We start from the raw sequence: 21912 nt of genomic DNA, 5'->3' as shown, positions 1-21912 counted from the left end.
GTAGTCTTTCTTTTACCGATTACAGGGATATCTGCTAGAGCAGTCAATGCCAACAAAGATGTAGACTGTTGTTTTTTAGTGACTTCAATTAAAAGAGCTCCAGATTTTAACTTTTTAACAGATCTTGAAGTTCCAATTACTCCCTGTATTCCTTTCTGTATGAGAAAAGGCAACACCTTTGTAAGGGGCTTTGTTTGTTTTTCTGATAACTTTGCTTCAAGTGTGATGAAGCGGGGCCAGTGTTCCACAACTGAAGTAATCTGCTCATCATTCATAGATGATTCTAAACCTGATGGGTAACAACGTTTTTTTGTAGTAGCCATGGTTTTATGAATAAAATTCAGAATCCTTGCTCCCCGCCACGGAGCTCCAACAAGGCCGATATCAAGTCAAACGGATTTCCAGTAAGACTAACACCAAGAGTATACAAAGAAACTATACTCGGACATGATATGCCTGACTGACCCTGAGCCACCGCTTGATATATATATATATATATATATATATATATATATATATATATATATATTTATTTATATAAACATGAAAACGTTGGCATATTGGAAATTTGCAAAAAAGGCAGATAATAACAAATATATTACAAATACATCAATACTATGGCATGTCAATAACAACAGCTCGGCGTGACCAGCCGATTGATCAAGTCGGGCCAAACTTGACCTCCCGTCTAGATGAATATGGGGCCAAAGTGGAGTGTTGGTCATGTCAGGTGCGTTACACCCAGCACCTGCAGACCTCAGCCACCAGGATCCCCTTCTCCACCAACACGGGTCGCAACCCACGGCCAACAGGTTGCCCCATTTAGTCTCCTTTTACGACATGCAAGGGGATGCCAGGGACCTATTCTTGTCACCCCGGGTCACCACGGGGGGAATTGAAAGAGAGCTAAATTGAAAGAAATGAAATATTACGTGTGCATAGCAATTGAAATCAAGTAGTTATATTCAAAGAGTGACTAAACCAAACGAAAAGACATATAAAATGCTCATTTCAATTAAAAGTCCAGAAGAGTTAAATTTCAAAAGTGGCTTAATCAGGAGAATTGAATTTTTTTTTTTGCATATCAAAGATCATAAAAGACAAGTTGAATTTCACTAATGGCTAAATCAAGAAAATACCATTATGTGCATGTAAATTTTGAAAGACAAGGAGTTGAATTTCAATTATTATAATAACCAAATCAAGATATCTGAATTATGTAATATGCATATAAATGAAAGTAGAATATGTGATTTTTAAGAGTGCCTTAATCACGAGAATTGGAACATATTGACGTGCATTGAAAATGTCAAATTATTTGTCAAATTAAGAAAGAAGAGAAAATATTCAATGTGCATATTAATGATATAATTCAATTTGCGCTATTTGTAATTAATAATTCCCTACTTGTTATATTGTTGAAGGTTGGTTTTCTTTGTGTAAACTGCTTTTTTTGTTTTGTTTTTTTTTTCTATCAAAGTATATCAAGTGTCCAAAAACGTTCCCGTTAGTTTTAATTATAATATTTTGTTCTCTGTAACCATTTCAATGGTTGCACTTTAATATTTGGTAAATAAACAAATGACTTTAAATGCAACCTAAATTGTCATTTTACGAAAAATTCGAAAACTAACTAGTAATATTTGTTTTCTATAATTAATTTGCGATTAATTATTACACAAGTAGATATATATATATATATATATATATATATATAACAAGAGGCCCATGGGCCACATCGCTTACCTGAGCACATTGGCTAGACTAAGGCACAAATCAGTTCAGTATTGATTTATTTCTTTGTAAAAATTTGATCCCCGATTGTAGCTCCTCCCTATCTCAGGGGTCATCATTTGAACAATCTTGAATCTACATTACCTGAGGATGCTTCCATATCAATTTGACCCATCGTGGCTTTCCTGTTCTTGAGAAGAAGATTTTTCGTATATATTTCTATGTAAAACTTTGATCCTCCATTGTGGCCCCGCCCTACCCCGGGGGTCATGATTTGAACAAACTTGAATCTACACTACCTGAGGATGCTTCCATATAAATATGACTCATCATGGCTTTACTGTTCTTGAAAAGAAGATTTTTCCTATATATTTCTATGTAAAACTTTGATCCTCCATTATGGCCCCACCCTACCCCCGGGGGTCATGATTTGAACAAAATTGAATCTGCACTTCCTGAGGATGCTTCCATATAAATATGAGTCTTCATGGCTTTACTGTTCTTGAAAAGAAGATTTTTCCTATATATTTCTATGTAAAACTTTAATCCTCCATTGTGGCCCCGCCCTACCCCCGGGGGTCATGATTTGAACAAACTTGAATCTACACTACCTGAGGATGCTTCCATATAAATATGACTCTTCATGGCTTTACTGTTCTTGAGAAGAAGATTTTTAAAGATTTTTTCTATATAATTTCTATGTAAAACTTTGATCCTCCATTGTGGCCCCGCCCTCCCCCCCCCCCCCCGGGAGTCATGATTTGAACAAACTTGAATCTACACTACCTGAGGATGCTTCCATATAAATATGACTCATCATGGCTTTGCTGTTCTTGAGAAGAAGATTTTTAACGATTTTTTCCTATATATTTCTATGTAAAACTTTGATCCTCCATTGTGGCCCCGCCCTACCCCCGGGGTCATGATTTGAACAAACTTGAATCAACACTACCTGGGGATGCTTCCATATGAGTTTCATCTTTCCTGACCCTGTGGTTCTTGAGAAGAAGATTTTTAAAAGATACTATTCATTTTTCACTAATTCTTCATTATCTCCCCTTGGAAGAGGGCATGGCCCTTCATTTGAACAAACTTGAATCCCCTTCACCCAAGGGTGCTTTGTGGCAAGTTTGGTTGAAATTTGCCCAGTGGTTCTGGAGAAGAAGTCGAAAATTTGAAAAGTTTACAGACAGACGGACTACAGACAAAATGTGATCAGAAAAGCTCACTTGAGCTTTCAGCTCAGGTGAGCTAAAAAAAAAAAAGAAAGAAAAAAGAGAATACGTGTTAAAAATATATGACGGAAAAGGTGCAAATGAAACGATATAATAAGGCGAAGAATTTTTCCAAATCTGAAATTCTGTCCTGGAAAAACACTGATGACTACATCTAATCAAATCACAGACTTGTAAGTACATGAAGTTATTCTCAATTCTGTGAAATGTAAAACACATATATATAATGGTTCCGCTTTTCGTCACTATCAACAAGAATTTTTTAATACATCTGAAAGTTATTTCAGGGTGGAGGTAAACAATGATCATATGAAGATTAAGATGAATACTACCTTCCTATCGTTTCAGAATTAAAACCACTCCAGAAGACTGTTTTTTATATTTGGGTTATGTACCTGAGTCATTTGCCTTTCCAATGACCTTTGACTGTACTATTTATTGTAGTTGTATAAAACTTAGAAAGACTAGTCATTATATATCCATCAAACCTCATACACTTGTTACTAAGCTGCCAGCCTTGACTCACAGTTCAGTGGCTCTCAGCCTTGACCCACAGTTTAGATGGCTCTCTGCCTTAACTCACAGTTCAGGTGGCCCTTAGCTTCGACTCACAATTCAGGTGGCCACCCAGTCTTGAATAACACTTCAGGTGGCTTTCAGCCCAAGAGAATCACTCAAACAAAAGACTTTTAAAAACCAATCCATCAAGCTCTCAGCATAACTAGCTACAATAACAATCCTGTAAATAAGACATATAATCACATATATAAAATAATTGAACATCAAATTATTACATGATTTTTGGCTCACCTGAGCTGACAGCTCAAGTGAGCTATTCTGATCACAATTTGTGCGTAGTCCGTCTGTCTGTCCGTCCGTCTGTAAACTTGTCACATGTTTGACTTCTTCTCCAAAACCACTGGGCCAATTTCAACCAAACTTGCCACAAAGCATCCTTGGTGAAGGGGACTCAAGTTGTTCAAATGAAGAACCATGCCTCATTCAAGGTGAGATAATTAAGAAATAGTGAAAATATGGTGGCATGTTTTAAAAATCATCTCAATAACCACTGGGTTGGGAAAGATAAAACTAATGTGGAAGCATCCTCGGGTAGTGTAGATTCAAGTTTGTTCAAATCAATACCCCCGGGGGTAGGGTGGGGCTATAATGGATGATCAAAGTTTTACATAGGAATATACAGGAAAAATCTTCTCAAGAACAACAACGTCATGATTCGTCATACTTATATGGAAGCATCCTCAGGTAGTGTAGATTTAAGTTTGTTCAAATCATGAACCCCGGGGTTAGGTTGGGGCAATAATAGACAATCAAATTTTACATTAGGGATATATAGGAAAAATCTTTTAAAATCTTCTGATGAAGAACAACAATGCCATGATTCGTTATATTTATAAGGAAGCATCCTCAGGGAGTCATACTTATATGGAAGCATCCTCAGGTAGTGAAGATTCAATTTTGTTCCAATCATGACCCCCAGGGGTAGGGTGGGGCCACAATGGACGATAGTTTTAAAAAAGAATATACAGGAAAACTCTTTAAAATCTTCTCAACAACAACTGAAAGCCATGGTTGGTTATATTTATAAGGAAGCATTCTTAAGTTGTGTAGATTCATTTTGTTCAAATCATGACCCCAGGGGTAAGGAGGGGCCACAATTGACAATCAAAGATTTACATAAGAATATAGAGGAAAAATCTTTAAAAATCTTCTCAAGAACAACAAAGCCATGATTGGTCATATTTATATGGAAGTATCCTCAAGTTTTGTAGATTCAATTTTGTTCAAATCATGACCCCAGGGGGTAGGGTGGGGCCAAAATAGACAATCAAAATTTTACATAAGAATATATAGGGAGAATACTTAAAAAATCTTCTCAAGAACAACAAAGCCATGATTGACCATCCATATTTATATGGAAGCATCCTCAGGTAGTGTAGATTCAAGTTGGTTCAAATCATGACACCCGGGGTTAGGGTGGGTCCACAATGGACAATCAAATTTTTACATAGGAATATACAGGACAAATCTTTAAAAATTCTCAAGAACAACAAAGCCATTATTGGTCATATTTTTATGGAAGTATCCTCAGGTAGTGTACAGTATTGTGTCATTAGTGATCGTCCAAAGTCGCGTGCATTGCGTATAAACAAAGGTACTGTTGTCGGTGAAAATGACGCTATTTTAAGAATGTCCTCGTGATTATCACGTGACAAATTTACACGTCACAAATTATCGTCTGCTGCGTATATTGTCAATGTAAACAATATGGCATCTGCTCGGAAAGAGTTAAATACGAGGGTTGTTCGAAAAGTTCGTGGACTACCGTCATAACTTTTTTACTTAACGTCATATTATATCCCAATTTAGAAGAAATATTTCAACAGTAAATTCAAATGAAGTGTATTAAAAAAAAAATAAAATATCGCGGTTTATTTCGAACTTATTTAAGACTTAAAAAATGCGAAAATCGGATCACGGAGTAGGTCAAAATTTGTAATTTACAATCAAGACACTAAATAATGTCTGAAGTCATATCTTCTGTAAAATGAAACAAAAACGGAAAAATTCTACACGCTCAAACTTAGAATTGTTTCATCGTTTCTGATTTCAATTTATTACTTAATATTTTGCTTCGTTGAAAAGAAATAAGTTTTAGAAGATAGGTAGTCCTCATTGAAAAAGGCAAAAAATACGACGTCATAGAACGTCACGTAGCAGCAGTTAACAATGCAATTTTGTGCTGTACTCTGAAAAACTCCAGAAAAAAAACTCTGAAAATGCCGGAGGAAGTGGGAAATGTGTCCAGAGCGAGCCATGCATGTGTGTGTACATGTTACAAGCGGTATATGAATGATAGACGGTGATATGCGAGAAAACGGATAATCTGTAAAAACCGTATCAAAAAAACATTGAAAAGTTAGTAACGTTATGCTGAGAGTTTGGCGTTTCACAGATACTGATCTTGTGAAAGCACACTTATGCAGTGAAAAAACAAGAGGCCCAAGGGCCTTTACGGTCACCTGAGTATAATACAACAATTTAGAAGTTAAATACACTGATAGATGAAGCAATGTGCCCTAAAGCAAGAGAAGCAGGAAGATCAGGATCAACAAAATAATTAGTCTAGTATGCAGTATCAACTCATAAATTAAGTTCTTATCTGTCCCCCACTTAACACTATCAACATGCAGACTATTGACAAACTACTAGTGCTTCTGTACTATTTTTAAACCCATATTAAGACCTCTAGCATTGACTTCTCTTATGGTCTTTGAAGAACTTTTAATAAGATAAGTTATTTTTGTCTCAATTTTATTTATTTATTACTTACAGGTCTACCTGATTATTAAAACTAAGAAGGTACTTTTTTTAATTATACGATAAACATTCTTGCATAATGATCTTATTCTATTAACCTTTCAAATACATTATTTACAGTGATTAATTATCAAAGGTGAATGGAAAAGGGGAATAACTTCTCTCACTAGAATACAAATTAATAGAGCCCTGCCCAGGACCAGAATGCTTAGATGAATGGTCCAGATGTTTAAAAATCTGGTAGAAATACGCTTACTCATATCATTTAAACATTTACTCAGTTTGCTTCCGATATGCCCAGACGAAGAGAAGAATTTCACAGGTACAATGCATTTTCACTACAGATTCAACAAAGCCTTACCCTAACACCAGAACCCAAGACCAAGGGTCAAGAAATTTACAAATTTGGAAGAGTTACCCTCATCATCATAACTATGGACTTCAAAGAATTAACACTTTCCACTATATTATCAAAAGCCTCCCCCCCCCCCCCTCGTTATGCCAGAACCCCTGACCCTAGAACCACAAGATTTAAAAATTCTGTTCAAAGCTCCCATTTTCATCATAGCTAAGCAATTTATTTATCAGCTCAACACTAAGGAGCAGACAGGATTAATTAATGATTAATTAATAGAATTAAAGCTTTTTCACTATATAATCAATAGAGCCCCCCCCCCCTCCTCAAGAACCCCAAAAACTGAGGCCATATATTTAAAAATTTTGGAAGAGGCATCCTTGTCTATCATAATCATGCACTTAGTTTGTTTAAATAATCTCCAGTAGCAGAGAAGAAGATTTTCAAAGAATCAATGCATTTTCACGATATAATCAATAGAGCCCCGCCCTAACACCAGAACCCCTGACCCTGGGGCCATGAAATTCACAATTTTTGAAAAGGCATCCTTATGCATCATAACCATGCACTTAGTTTGTTTAAATAGTCTCCAGTAGCAGAGAAGAAGGTTTTCAAATAATCAATGCATTTTCACTATATAATCAATAGAGCCCCGCTCTAACACCAGAACCCCTGACCCTGGGGCCATGAAATTCACAATTTTTTAAAAGGCATCCTTATGCATCATAACCATGCACTTAGTTTGTTTAAATAATACCCAGGAGCAGAGAAGAAGATTTTCAAAGAATTAAAGCATTTTCACTATATAATCAATAGAGCCCCGCCCTAACACCAGAACCCCTGACCCAGGGGCCATGGCTTTCACAATTCTGGAAGAGGCCCACCTCCTCATCATAAGTATGTACTTAGTTTATCACCTTAATGCCCAGGAGCAGAGGAGAAGATTTTCAAAGAATTACTGCATTTTCACTATATAGCTGATAGAGCCCCGCCCTAACACAAGAACCCCTGACCCTGGGGCCATGAATTTCACAATTTTGGAAAAGGTTCTCTTGTTCATTATAACTATGTACTTAGTTACTTTATTAAATATCCAGAAGCAGAGAAGAAGATTTTCAAAGAATTAATGCATTTTCACTATATAATCTATAGAGCCCCGCCCTAACACCAGAACTCCTGACCCAGGGGCCATGAAATTCACAATTTTGGAAGAGGCACTCTTGCTCATCATAACTATGTACTTAGTTACTTTATTTAATACCCAGGAGCAAAGAAAAAGATTTTCAAAGAATTATTGCTTTTTCACTATATAATCTATAGAGCCATGCCCCAACACCACAACCCCTGACCCTGGGGCCATGAATTTCACAATTTTGGAAGAGGCACTCTCGCTCATCATAACTATGTACTTAGTTCCTTTATTTAATACCCAGGAGCAGAGAAGAAGATTTTCAAAGAATTAATGCATTTTCACTATATAATCTATAGAGCCCCGCCCTAACACCAGAACCCCTGACCCTGGGGTCATGAAATTCACAATTTTTGAAAAGGCACTTTTGCTCATCATACATATGTACTTAGTTCCTTTATTTAATACCCAGGAGCAAAGAAGAAGATTTTCAAAGAAATAATGCACTTTCACTATATGATCTATATAGCCCCACCCTGGGGCCAGAACCCCTGACCCTGGGGCCATGAATTTCATAATTTTGGTAGAGGGCTCAATGCTTATTACAATGATGCCAACAGTTTGACTGCTTGATGTCCAGGAGTAAAGAAGAAGATTTTTTAAGGTTGCATTATTTTTGGTGGATTTAGCCCCACCCCTCAGGCCCCAGGGGGGCAGGGACCATGAAATTCACAATTTGTGTTCCCCTTCACCCATAGATGCTATATACCAAATTTGGTTGAAATTAGTTGAGCGGTTCTAGAGAAGAAGTTAAAAATGTTCAAAAGTTAACGCATGACGACGGACGAAAACAGATAGCAATAGGTCACCTGAGTGACTCAGGTGACCTAAAAATATAACATTGACAAACAAAATTATGCTACTGGAACAATTGTTAGCAAAATAGATTTCAAGTGATAGAGAAACGTTTTTAATGAGTGCATTGGTATTGGGCAATACTGTGTGAAATGTATACGGATAGTACTTTTTGAGAAGCTCATGTCGGTATGTTTTTGACGTTACAGCTGTGTTTGTTGAGTTTGCTCCGTGGTTACAAAACGTGTTGATTTTAAAATTAAATAACATGAATACTATTACATCACATCACTACTGGACGAAAAAAGTGCTGAGAATCCCAAATTTTACTGATAATGTTTGATAATTACTGATACTGTGCTGTTCTTGCTGATAAATACTGATATTTACTGTTATTGTTGCTGTTGTTACTGATAATTTCTGTTGTTTCTGATAAATACTGATAATTACTGTCGTCTTTACTGTTGAGTCTGAAAAATACTGATAAATACTGTTGAGGTACTGTCGCTGCTGAGAATTACTGATAATTACTGTTGTCATTGTTCTTGAGCGTAAAATGTGCTAAAATAGACCTAGAAGCATATTTATCCTCATAAAATAATTCTTAAAACATATTTTTTCGTTAAATTATCACAATGCAATTTTTATAATACATAAAACATTGTTTGTGACAAATGCAATGTCGCATAACTATGTCAAATGATAAATTAATTCCTACAAGTGACAAATCATGAGTGGAATCATCGACATCATGTTATATAAGTATTCCGTATGATTCAAAAATTGAAAAGATAAGTTGGGTTTTTATTATTTATATGTGTGCGCCGCTGTAGATTCCAAAAACATTGATGGTGTTTTCATATACAATTTCTTTCTCTTTCCCGAAGATGTATTTCCTCATTTAAATATTTCGATCTGTTTTCTCTTTTAATCGTTAATAGCATTTTTTTTTTAATTTGAAAACTGCCAAAACCTTTATTGTTTATTTATTTATTTACCTGTCTATCTAACAATCTTTCTATCTACATGTATCTATTTATTTATTTGATTAATATTTTTATTTATTTTGGAGACATGAAAAACCTCCTCTATGCAGCACAAGAACGTATCTAATACGTAATGCAAGCATTTTTACATTATTGACTGTGCATTGTTTAGCCCTATATTTTAGTATCTTCGTATTAATTATCACCAGCGGTGAAAGAGAGAGACCAATTTCACATTTTTTTTTACCGTTTCTCGGACTAGCATATTTTCTGTAATTACGCAGTCTATACTGAAGGCTTCTAAGGGCAATTAAAATGTATATCTAAATATATACAATGTGTAAGGCCTTCTTTAAAAAAAAATGTGAGGTTGCCCTCTCCCGACTGACTGGCTAAAATGGCCCGACTCAAAAAAAAAATTATATGCCGATTCATTTTTTTTTTTATTTGAGAGGGCAAACAAACGCTATTTCAAAGTTGGTTTGACTGGTTTTCAACATTTATCTATCTGCATTCCTTTTTTGGGTGAGGGGGGGGGGGACCAATATATTTCAGGGTGCATTATTTTCTATGCTTACCCAAAATAATTTTCGAAAATAATTTCCTATCGACAAAATAAAAGATTTAAATGGTGTGTATTTAAATATTATCTCATAATTTTCTTTTATCTTCGATAAAATAAAAAAAAGTCTTCAAAACAGTTTAAAAGTATGTCCGCGGCAGAGAGTTTTTCACAGCAATAATCTAGATGTGTTAGAGGGCGTTCAATACACTGATCAAGGTCTATCATATAATGTGTCTGTTTTAGGCAATCTCTATCCAGAGTTATCGTTCCACTATTACCATAATACTAATGTTGTAGCGAAGCGTAAAACGCCCTCTGGTGAGAGACTGATTTTTAGGTATACCAAGGTAGTAAGAGTTATCTGCCTTTTAAGTTAAAGTGATTTCAAAATTGATTGTTGATTTGTATGTAATTATAAATAAACTAATTATTCTTATAATTAGATTAAAAATTATCCACAGATATCCTTCTTTCTTATAATTTTAATTCAAATTATAAAAGTTCTTAAACAAGGCATGGATAGAATTCAAATTTTAAACTTAGATTCTTTACTTTGTCTATCAAACAACCCCCCCCCCCCCCACTTTAAAGAAAAAACAAAAACAAAAAAACCTGGTTCTTGATGTTTCAAAATTTCAATTATGCTCCAGTAATGCCAAGAGTGGATTTATGATTATCATAATTTTTTAATTTTTTTAATTAGAAGTGGAGGTGTGTTAACATGCCAAACAAATCAATAGAAATGACAATTTGAGGAAAATGAGAACAAAGTGTATCAATACCTCACATACATGTATGTCCCTTTTTAATACTAGTAAACACATGCCCCACCCCCTCAATTTTTGACACAGTATACTCATATTCTATGTTAATGTATTAAGGGAAAATCTTGTCAAAAATTTTAGAACCTATATACAATACTCTTTTTCCTTGCTTCCCATTCCTCAAATTTTCAAAATCGATGCAGTACGTGCACCTGTAAGAAAGGCCCACAATCAAATGGGTCTATGGATACACAATCAAAATTTCACTGGAGTTTAAGCAAGCTTTGCTATCCTCCTTCTTTTCATAAAAAACACATTATTTAGGAATTCGCTTCCAATATTATGGAATGTTCTGAGAACTTCATTAGTTATTTGATGTCATAATATGTACTGGGGTATATGTAAATATTTTAGCAGCATTTCCAATGGATCCTTCTAAATGAGATTTATTAGCAACAGAAATATCAACACCAACCTTTTACAATCATTTAATTTCATATGATGTATATCAACTCATACATGAATTACCTCACACAGTGTGAAATATAAACAACTTTCTTTGTGCTTACATATTTCCTGATATTTTTCAAAAATTGATTTCATAACATGAAGACACTTTTTGATCAACACTCAATATCAACTGTCTTTAGCAATTGTAACTATTTTTTGCACCTTTCCAAAAAATTAACAAGCTCTTCATCACCAAGATCATGAAGACTGTAAACAAATAAGTACAAATTTCATCATGAAATCTTATTTACATCAAAACATGAATGAAATTGTCCTTTTTCACAAATACCACTGGGTCACTAATCAAGTCAACATGTACCATCCTTTGGTAAATGGCCTTCTTCTCAAAGATGCACACACCACCGTCTCTTTCTGCCAATGGAAATACATCAATAATGGCCCAAGTCTGTAAAGTACAATTTACATTGTGTTCAAGCAAACTATTGACTTCACCGAATTGATTGTCTAGATGGTCCACTCCATTGAACACTTTTACGATGGAACAGTTCTTATTGGAACCAACGTCTTTGGAAATCAGCTTTCGTTCTTTAGAAATGTATGTTTTCATTTCACTCGCAGTGTCACTAAAGTACAGTATTTTTAGTTTGAATGCTGTTTGGTAGAAGTCCTTCATATGACACCGCATTCCTTCTGTGAGTGTGATTTCTTTGCCATGGACCACATCGAAGTGATAGGTGATTTCCTCACTGCATGGGTCCCATATCTGATCATCAGTTTTAGCTGGCTTGAATCGTCCACTCATAACCATATATATACACCACTCGTAAACCTAAAACACAATAATATAATCCTGTTAATTTTGTACATTTTTTTTTTAAATTTCTTTTTATTTAAATTTTAATATAGAAGTGTCAGTGCATTTTATTTTCTATCTATGAATATCATGCAAATCATTATCAACTTTGTGAAAGTAGATGCCTCCTCCCAAAAAGTGAGGATTTTCCCAAATATCATGCTTTAAATATGAAAATTAGAATTTCTTTCAATAAATTACTAAGATGAAAAAGTCTGAAACTTGTCTTAGTACTTACAGCATAAGTCTCCATAACAGTGGTCTCTTCTGCACCCTTTTTCAGGCACTGCCTTGTAATCCACCCATTGGCTCTTTCGTAGGGGAAGAGCCATCTTCCATACAAAGGGCCAAAGGTAGCAAATCCATCCACAATATGATGGAGCAAGTGTGTGACTAGGTTCTGTGGTAAAAAGAAATCTTTTAATTCATGTAAACAAATTTTGCATAATAAATACAATTATACTAAAATTGTTAAATGAACCATAGTTATAATATTACTAGTAGGTATTTATTTGTTACAAATTTTATCATTGATTTAATTTTTTAAAGAAAATTACATAACTGAACTTTTATTTATTTGTACATTTTGACTCATAAGCACATCACAGGTATAAAACATACATTCTATTCTGTAACTAAACCTTGGGTACAAAACAAAAATGGATATCCGTTTAACAAATTAAATATATAAAATGTTTGTAAAAAAGGTTCTGGGAAAAGTGAATTTATTACCTGCATGGAGAGAGGAAAATCACGCTCAAACATAGCCAGTCCAGTGTGAACATCTTCCTGAGGAGAAGGAATGTCATCTTCGGTCAGCTGTGGTGAGACCATTCTCTTGATGAGGTTCAACATGATGAACAGAGTTTCCTCTTGCTGGTTAGGCAAAAACCCTCTTATGCACCAGGCAAGGGCCCCACTGGTAACAAACTGTAACAAAAACCCATGAATCAATTCAAACATATTCTGCTGGAAATCTCAAAATATCTTAAGATTTAAGAAAAATCTTAACCTGTGACAAATTTTACAATCATTCTACATGTACTCAGTCCTAAACAGAATATCATTTCTTGCTGACAGCATATCTTATTATTTTGTAAATTACAAGCACTTTGTCTAAGACTTTTGGTACATTTATATGTACTAGAATTCATTACAATTTAATGAAGGTTTTTTGTTTTGTTTTGTTTTTTTAAAAGATTAATTACTTTTATAACAGAAAACATACCTGTATTTTTGAATTCATGGTACGTAAAGTCCAAGGCTTTGAAAAGTGGGGTCCGGGTGAGATGTCATAGCCGGAACTGTAAGTTACAGATGCTGCTCTGGCATCAGCAAGCTTTAGTTGCTCTTTGGACAGAGACCATGGGGTAGGAGTAAGACTCTCCTCTGGACTCTCATTTTCCTTGTTGGGTTTGCTTTTTTTCCGTCCTTTTCTAATGCACACAGGTGCTGCAACTGCATCTTCTGTCACCCAAATGTCTGGAAACCTCTGGAATTTCTTTTCGCAGTTACGAACATTAAGTCCATCATGTTTTCCAGTTAGCATGTCCAGTATATGGGAGATGAAGTCGGCAATGGTGTGCATACCATCTGGCTGCATCTGCTGAAGACGGTCATGGTATGGCAGTTTCATCAGTGCATATGTTCCCTTCATCCCCGTCTCTTTCTGGTGTTTCTGTTTTTGGCTTTTATTTGGTAGGCTGTCATATTTTCTTCTCAGGTTTTTCTCCCGCTCCTGTGCTATAGTTCTTGGTATGTTATTGTCTCTCTCTTGTAAGGCAAATCCTGGAGCATCTCTTAACTTGTCACCAGATGGAAGAAAACTTCTATTAGAAATATGCACAGTTTTTTTTTCAAGGAATGACAATAATGGCCAACCTCTTCACAGTAAGGGCATGATCTTAATGCAGCCTGTCCAGAGAGATGCAATAGTTTAGCATAAGCAGGAATGTCACAAAGAAACTGTAACAATGCAACTTTAACAGTCACTGGTGCTCCTGTGTAGGCATTTAGAACGGGAAATTCCGTCAACTCCAAAAGTTCCTCAATAAGAACCTCCAAGTAGGGCTCAAGACTCTTAGGCTCAGAACCATCTGGTCCACTGGGAATAATGCCCATCAATAGCATTGGTCCAAGAACTTGTCGAATATTTCTGGGTAGGTTAATCCATGTCAGTATCAATGGCCACATTGACTTCTGGCTTGACATATGTTTATTTGGGTTTACACCATCTGTAAATAAGGAGAGTGGTACACATAATGGTTTGTCTTTGGCTTCAAATACACCTCCTTGCTGAAACCATGACTTGTAGAGAGCTCCGTCTGTGAAATCACAAAGTTTACCTTGCACATTAATCCTCTCTGAATGTAGAAGTTGGCAAAGATTTGCAGTACCAAACCATCGAGCTAGTCTAGGACCTAGAGGCATATATGTGAATGTCCTGCGGGGTTTCCCATTCAACATTCGTGGTTCACAACATTTTGGACATGATTCCAGATCTGAATACTTGTTTTTGTCACTGTCCCTGTACAGAACACAGTCATTTACACATACATCGTACTTCTGAAGTGGAATTAGAAGATGACGAATGAGGTCCTTGGCCTCTTTAAAGGAAGTTGGCAAAATATTTGGTTGTGGAAGACTTCCTTTCTCGCTCTTTAAAACATCTGTAAGGGCTCCTTTAGACATCCCATGATTCACAGAAAATACATACAAATGGCTTGTGATAGCATCCAACAAGGTAGTCTTTGCACCATTGAAAAGAGGAGCAGAGAGCTTTGGGTCATTGTATGCATCCTCTTCAAACTGGTATTTTGGAATGAGAGGAACTGAAGTAGCTCTTCTGTTGAAATCTTCTTCTGCATGTCTGTGAAATGTGCTCCTGGGTATCCATTTTCCATTGCAGACTCCACATTTGCAGTAATAACTAATGCCTAAAATCAAACAAAGAAATCTGATTATCAATAATCATGTTTATAAGTTTTTAAGTATATTAATGTCAAGTTTATAAGTTTATTAGTAATTGATGATAAGATTGATTCCAAGAAGTATTTTATTCAGACTGCGACAGCTAGACTCAGCTAGACCATCAAACATTGATTTATTATATCATATACATTTTTATTAATTACTAGCATTGGCCTAGAGCATATATCTATTCTTCAAATAGTCATCCTACATTTATTTCATTTTCTATTTATTTTATGTGTTGAAATGTTGAAAGTTATTACCATTGTTGTTTTCAAAATGCATAGTGGACAATAGAATTGCAAATATACAAAAAAAGCCATAACATCTACTTGTGAACATTTAGTGCTGTATTCAAGAAATACTGTACACAGAAAAGAGACACCAGTACCCCCATGAGTTATGAGTTTGGGAAGGCGTGGCTGCAAGTTCATTGGCTGACCAATTATCCAATTACAAAGGAGTATCCATTAAGAAATTTTGCAATTATTAAATTTATTCCTGCAAACAATGAAGTCAAATTAATCCTAAAGTATAATTCTATTAAATCTATTTATTTAGTCTTACATCAGAAACTATATATATTTATTAAAATTTTGTTATTCATAGAAAACTCCTCATAACAACCTCTGCCCTTTTAATTCACTTTATACATTTAATTTCATTATTTTTCATAATAAATAGATATATTGGGGGAAAAAATATTTTAAAAAAATTTCATATGGAATTTTACCTGTTTTTAGAAACATATATTTCATAGGTATTATAAGAATCAAAAGGCCACATTTCACAATGTTATGTGTTAATGCCAATTAAACTATAGGTATATGAATCATGTAATGAACTAGTCAATCAAAAATTTTAATCAAAGGATGAAATATTGGACAGATAACTTCTGGTTGTATACCTATAAATATGACTCATGTATTTCAGGAGGAAGGATAAATATCAATGAAATTTGATTAAAATGAAAATAGCATATCTTACGTATGTTTTGAATTATTTTTCCTGTTAACTTACTCATGAGGAAACATGTGCATATATATGCAAAAACAAGTAACATTGTTTCATCTAAACCTTGTAAAGTCTTAAAATATATAGGAACATAACACTTTAATTTTTCCTTGGACATATGATTAAGATTAAAGGAGATCAGTAAACTACTGATTGTTAAAATTTCACTGCAATTACTGTGAATTACATCAGGTCAGCATATATAGCTATACATGCATGTGAACATCAAAGAGATAACCAGAAGTCTTCTTTCCCTGGGTATAATCATAAAAGCAATTAACATCTCACTTTCCAATGCATATTTTTTTTAATTATGAGAACATAATCAATTTTAATTACTGCTTTTTGAAGAAATATTGTCTTACTAAGAATATTTGGTCATGGTTCTGTTTGACAGTTAAAGTGTTAACAGTATTGTGGTTTTGTGTCAAATTCTATCATCATGAATTCTTATCAACATCTTTCCTTTAACAATGTGGACTACAGTTACTGCCCACCTGCACCTTTGCAGCAAAGTGCATCTTACGTGCCTCAAAGTGTGTCAAAGTCTTGTGACTTTAATTGTGTTTGCTGTGCACGGTTGCATGTTGGTAACCCTTGTTCATGTAATACTTCCAAAACATCCATTGGAACTCAGACCGAACTTGCTGTGCCCCAAGGACTCAGTTCTGAGCTTTTTTGGAAACGTGGTACATATGAACACTCCATTATGCAGGTATTTAAATTATTATTATATAAATGTATATTGTAATGAAACAGTTTCTTTTTATACCAATAACATTTAGAGATGATCTAGCTACCAGGCTAGCTGATAAACAATTTTACAAAAGTCAGAATATTATATTTACTAGATTTATGGCACATATGTATTCCTATATTTATAGTCTGAAGTGCTCAATTTATTTCTTTTTTTTAATGTCATCATTTTTTTTAGATTGATCAAGTGCTGCATGTTTCTTATCTTAATTTTTCTTTTTCATACACCCAATAATATTCCATTTATAATATGTTTAATTTGCAGAACTTGTCAATTTTTAAAAGTGATTTTAATAAATATTCAGATTAAAACTTATACAAAATAAAAAGAACCTGATATATATACATGTTAGTGTGCAGTCTAGTTTACTTGCATATAAAGTGCATGTTTGTAAGAAATCATATGGGGCAGATAATTAGGATACTAATATAAACAGTGTCTTAATTCCAAATAAGAAAAAAATGTGGAAAGTAATTTAATTCCCTCAGATTTTACGTTCATAATTTTTATGTATCTAATATGTTGAAAAAAAAATGAAATATATATAAAAATATGAAATTTCCTTCAAAAGAAAAAAAAAAAATAAGTGTAATATAAATTCACTCCAGCTTACAGCTTGTTTTCAGAAATTTGACTTAAAATTGATCTATATAGTTAGGTCTAGAATTAAAAAGAATACAAGCTATATTTACCAAGGAGCTATTATTAAAATAAAAAAAAACAATTCTCCTATTTTGTGCATTAGTTGATTTGTTTAAGAACCCTCTATACATTGTACACTAAAGAGTTCTGATTCTTTGGTATTTTTATGTAGTTAGAGTAATCTGCCCCTAGATCTAAATTAAAATAAATTGAAATTTACAGTTTATCAATCAATGTCTAATCAATTCAAGCATTCTTGACATTTTGATAGACCAAGATAAATTAAATGAGAACTTCATCTGTATGCTTTTTTCCCATTTAGGTAAACAACAGTGATTTCTGTTCATCAAAACTTTGTTGATTTTGAACATTTTTCCTTGGGGTAAAAGCCAGGCACCCTATGTTGAAAATGATATAAATAAGCTCCATCTTTAAACCTTAATTTATACAATATAATTTTCTCAATGTCCAAAAACATTTTCATTTAGTATAGAGAGGGTCCTTAAAGTATATAGTCTACATTGTAAGTAAACAGAAAATCCTTGAAAAAATTGATATTAGTTATTTGAGCTATATACTGATGTTTAGGAATAGGAGTAACTGTTTTTTGTGGGAGAAAAAAAAATCACACTCTTTCATTTCTTTTAGAAATCTGTGCATCATGTTGTTAAAAAGTACAAATTAGACGGGAAAAAGGATGCCAACTGGGAAACTGCGACCACAGAAATCTTGACTTCCTTCTCACCCGATCTGCTCCAGACCCAAAGTAACAGACATAAGATTCAGCACAGAATGAGAAGAACCATCTACTGGACAAGGTTTTATGAAAAAAAGAAGTAAGTACATGTACTATATTTACATACTTATTATCAACTGGCTGACATGACCATGATGACCAGAAAAGAGAAAATTTACTTGTATAAGTCACTGTTATCAGCATGAATTAATTAATATATTCTTCAACTGCATGGTCATATGATGATACTATTCACATGTTAATTCTTAAATAAAATTTATGTTTATTTTTTTTAATCATGTAAATCTGACATTTTCATCGAGTAAATTGTGCAAGAAAATTAATGTATATGTCAAGCACTATTTAGTGTTAGTATAGAGTGTACTGGAAAGATTGTATTTTATTTATAATATAGTTGTACATGTTTTTAAACTCTTAAAATGTTTTTTATAGGTTTAGAATACAAATAGTATATTTCATTGATTTCTATCTATAATAGATTTTAATCTGTAAGTCAAAAAGCTTAAGTAGGTGGTTTATATCTTTTGTACTCAATTTAATTTGAAAATTCATTTTTAAATTGCATTTTCATGATGAATAATACATATAAATTTCTATGAAATTAACAATTTTACAACTGTGATCATCAAGTTTTGTTGACCTGAAGAGTAAGCTTGTATATTCAGGCCTAACAGTTAGTGGTCAGTAGCAGACAGAGAACAATAGGTAATTGGCACCTATTGTTTCACTGACCACTTCAATTCACATAGAATATACAAAGGATTCCCTGTACATCTGACCAAATGTATATCAAACAACTCTGACTGTAAATTGATGAAATCTATCAAAAGATTCCAAATACAAACACTTTCATAAGTTTACAGAAATATATATATAAAAATGAAATAAATAAAGTTACAGAAATATATATAATTAAAAAATCAAAATAAATAAAGTTACTTAATTAAGTTCACATAATTTGTTATCCCACAATTTATCTGATAACTTTGTAATGCTTGTAGTGATTATGTTGCTTTTAAGAAGTTAATTTCGTTATAATTATTTATTTTATGTATTCATGAACAAGAATTTTAGGGGTTAGTTTGTTTATCTTATCAGCTTATATTGAAATAATTTCAAAGTATTAAGCTGAATTCAAGTCTAAATAAAAATTGACTTGCTGATTAATTAGCTGAGAGGAATATTCTGAACATGTGCATATGTAATCAGTTTGAAAGTAAGCAATATGATAAATCTAGTAAAGAGAAAGTGCAGATTCTATAAGTCAATGCATTCTTTTGTGTTCATATGCCATACCGATACATACCATACACTCATATTTGTTTTATTTATTTATTTTTTTTTTTGATAACATCTTTCATAAAAAATTGAAATTTTGCATGAATTCATTATCAATTTTTGTAAACATTGGATTAACACTAAATAGAACCTCATCATGCTTATTAGAATTGACAAAAAGAAAAAAATAATATAAATGTTTCAATCAAACTTCATTTCTAATTATTTCTATTCCAGATCTCAAGCTGAAAATGGTGGACAAAAATCTGTTTACAAGTTTTTGCGCGAGTCGAGAAGGCGAAAAGCAAGCACACAGGAAACTGCAGCCCTCCTGACAAATGAAGATGACATGTAAGAATTTAATTATTTCAATTACACATGTATATCGATCATACACACTGAGTATAATTAAAGCTAAGAAGTGTATCCGTTCTGTATGTGGCAGGAATCTCATTGTCAACATTGTCTAGTATTATGAAGAGAGTATTTCAAGTTAGGATAATTAAATTATTTCATTCATGAATGCAGTTACAAAATTCAGGCAGGCTTGCTTAACTTAATAATAAAATTGATATAAAATTATTGCAAACAGAATAATATCATTTCTGTTTTAACTGATCTCTAAGGTAAATCTTCTTGATATATGACATATATATATATATATATATATATATATATATATATATATATATATATATATATATATATATATATTAGTATATGATGTATCATTTCAAACATGATGAACTAATTCCTCAGAATAGGGATACATGTACTTCCTGTTTCATATTGAAAAATGAAACATTTTTGAATGTGTACCAAGAGTAACAAATTTATTCTTTGTTTTAGTGGAGCTGACAATAGAGGAGCAGATCATATAACTCCCATCATCACTACTCCATCTGATGATGACAGCTCTGATGACAGTGATGTACCCCTGTCCACTTATGTGAAGAAAGGGAAGAAAGACTGAAATTCTCAGATGTGCATGAATACCAAGAAAGTGACTGAATAAACTGATTAAAGACATGATTCATACATGTGCCTAAAGACTATTAAGTCTTGTGTTTGTTTCATCCATTGACTTAAAGTATTATCTGATTATACTAGCTAAAATGTAGAATTGGATCCATTGTTTTGTAGAAATAAAATAATAAAATACCTAATATTCTCAGAATTTCAATGGTATGATATATATTCATGGTAACAGGAATCCATCGTTCATTATCAAAATATTTCTGGACATAAACTTGTGCAGCCTGACAGTATAGTTCGAATTATCTCAGTTGCATGAACAGATCTATAGGTGACACATAGAGTTATAATCAGTCAGTAATTTTGATGTGGTAAAACGCATTGTATAACGGCATAATTCTTCAATTCATAATGTGTATTCAGTGTTATGAAAAATAATTATAAACACAAACCTTTATAGATAGTCGAAGTTTCGCTAGGTTAGTTGTCACAAACACCGACAAGTGCACGTGGACCATGGGGAGTTTGCCCATTGGAACGCCGACCTTTTTCTTCTTAATGTAAATAACTCCATTAAGGGCTAAAACAGTTTCAATTACATCCATCCAAATATCTTCATTCTTACAAAAAAAATTACATTCCACCCGAAGGTCACAGGTATCAAATTTATGTGATGCGTAGAACAATAATTCGCGGATATTACCGGAGAATCTGTTTTGTCAAACACGGCAAAATCCGGGTCACATTCTCAAGATTTTTTTTTTTTGGACACGGTTGATTAATGATCAGAGAAAGAAAACACATATTTTTATTAATAAGGAATTCGACCAAGTCACAGGACGAACTTACAACTGCAAGAGTACGTTTCCCCGACACTTTTAATTTAATTGAATTTATAGTACTATATGTATTACAGTTAAATTAAAAAAAAAAGTCACATTAAAACAGGTCACGAAATTTGAGAAATTTGAGAGTAATTAATTATGAACAAAACAAAAAAAAAATCACAGACAATCTGCAGACTGGTGTTTACATGCCACTTTGAATGTGTGCGGGAGGGGGGGGGGGGTTAGGGGGGTCTCAATTCGGTCGTGGAGCAGAATCATCTCATTTCTTTTTATTAACAATACGCAGCCCTGTTATCTTGCGATACGAAATGTGAAATGAAACTACAGATTGAAATAAACATACTCTTTAACTTTAAAGGCTTGAAAGTTCTTTTTAATGGCAATC

The 21912-nt window shown here is 33.5% G+C and overlaps 1 protein-coding gene and 1 pseudogene across 1 annotated transcript; one reads left to right on the top strand and one right to left on the bottom strand.

Annotated features, from left to right (window-relative positions):
- Positions 1-11434: 11434 nt before the first annotated feature.
- On the bottom strand, positions 11435-15210 carry LOC133180056 (uncharacterized; annotated as a pseudogene).
- Positions 15211-16712: 1502 nt separating this feature from the next.
- LOC133179882 (uncharacterized) lies at positions 16713-20677 on the top strand. Its single transcript, XM_061314568.1, has 4 exons — positions 16713-16985; positions 18318-18505; positions 19942-20055; positions 20554-20677. Exons 1-4 carry the CDS (start codon positions 16713-16715, stop codon positions 20675-20677), a joined length of 699 nt encoding a protein of 232 aa, XP_061170552.1.
- Positions 20678-21912: the final 1235 nt, after the last annotated feature.

Source organism: Saccostrea echinata, unplaced genomic scaffold (genome assembly GCF_033153115.1).
Source record: "Saccostrea echinata isolate AGI-Se365-2 ecotype Australia unplaced genomic scaffold, CSIRO_AGI_Sech_v1 ptg000005l, whole genome shotgun sequence".
Taxonomy (NCBI): domain Eukaryota; kingdom Metazoa; phylum Mollusca; class Bivalvia; order Ostreida; family Ostreidae; genus Saccostrea; species Saccostrea echinata.
This window is presented reverse-complemented; position numbering and strand designations above follow the sequence as displayed.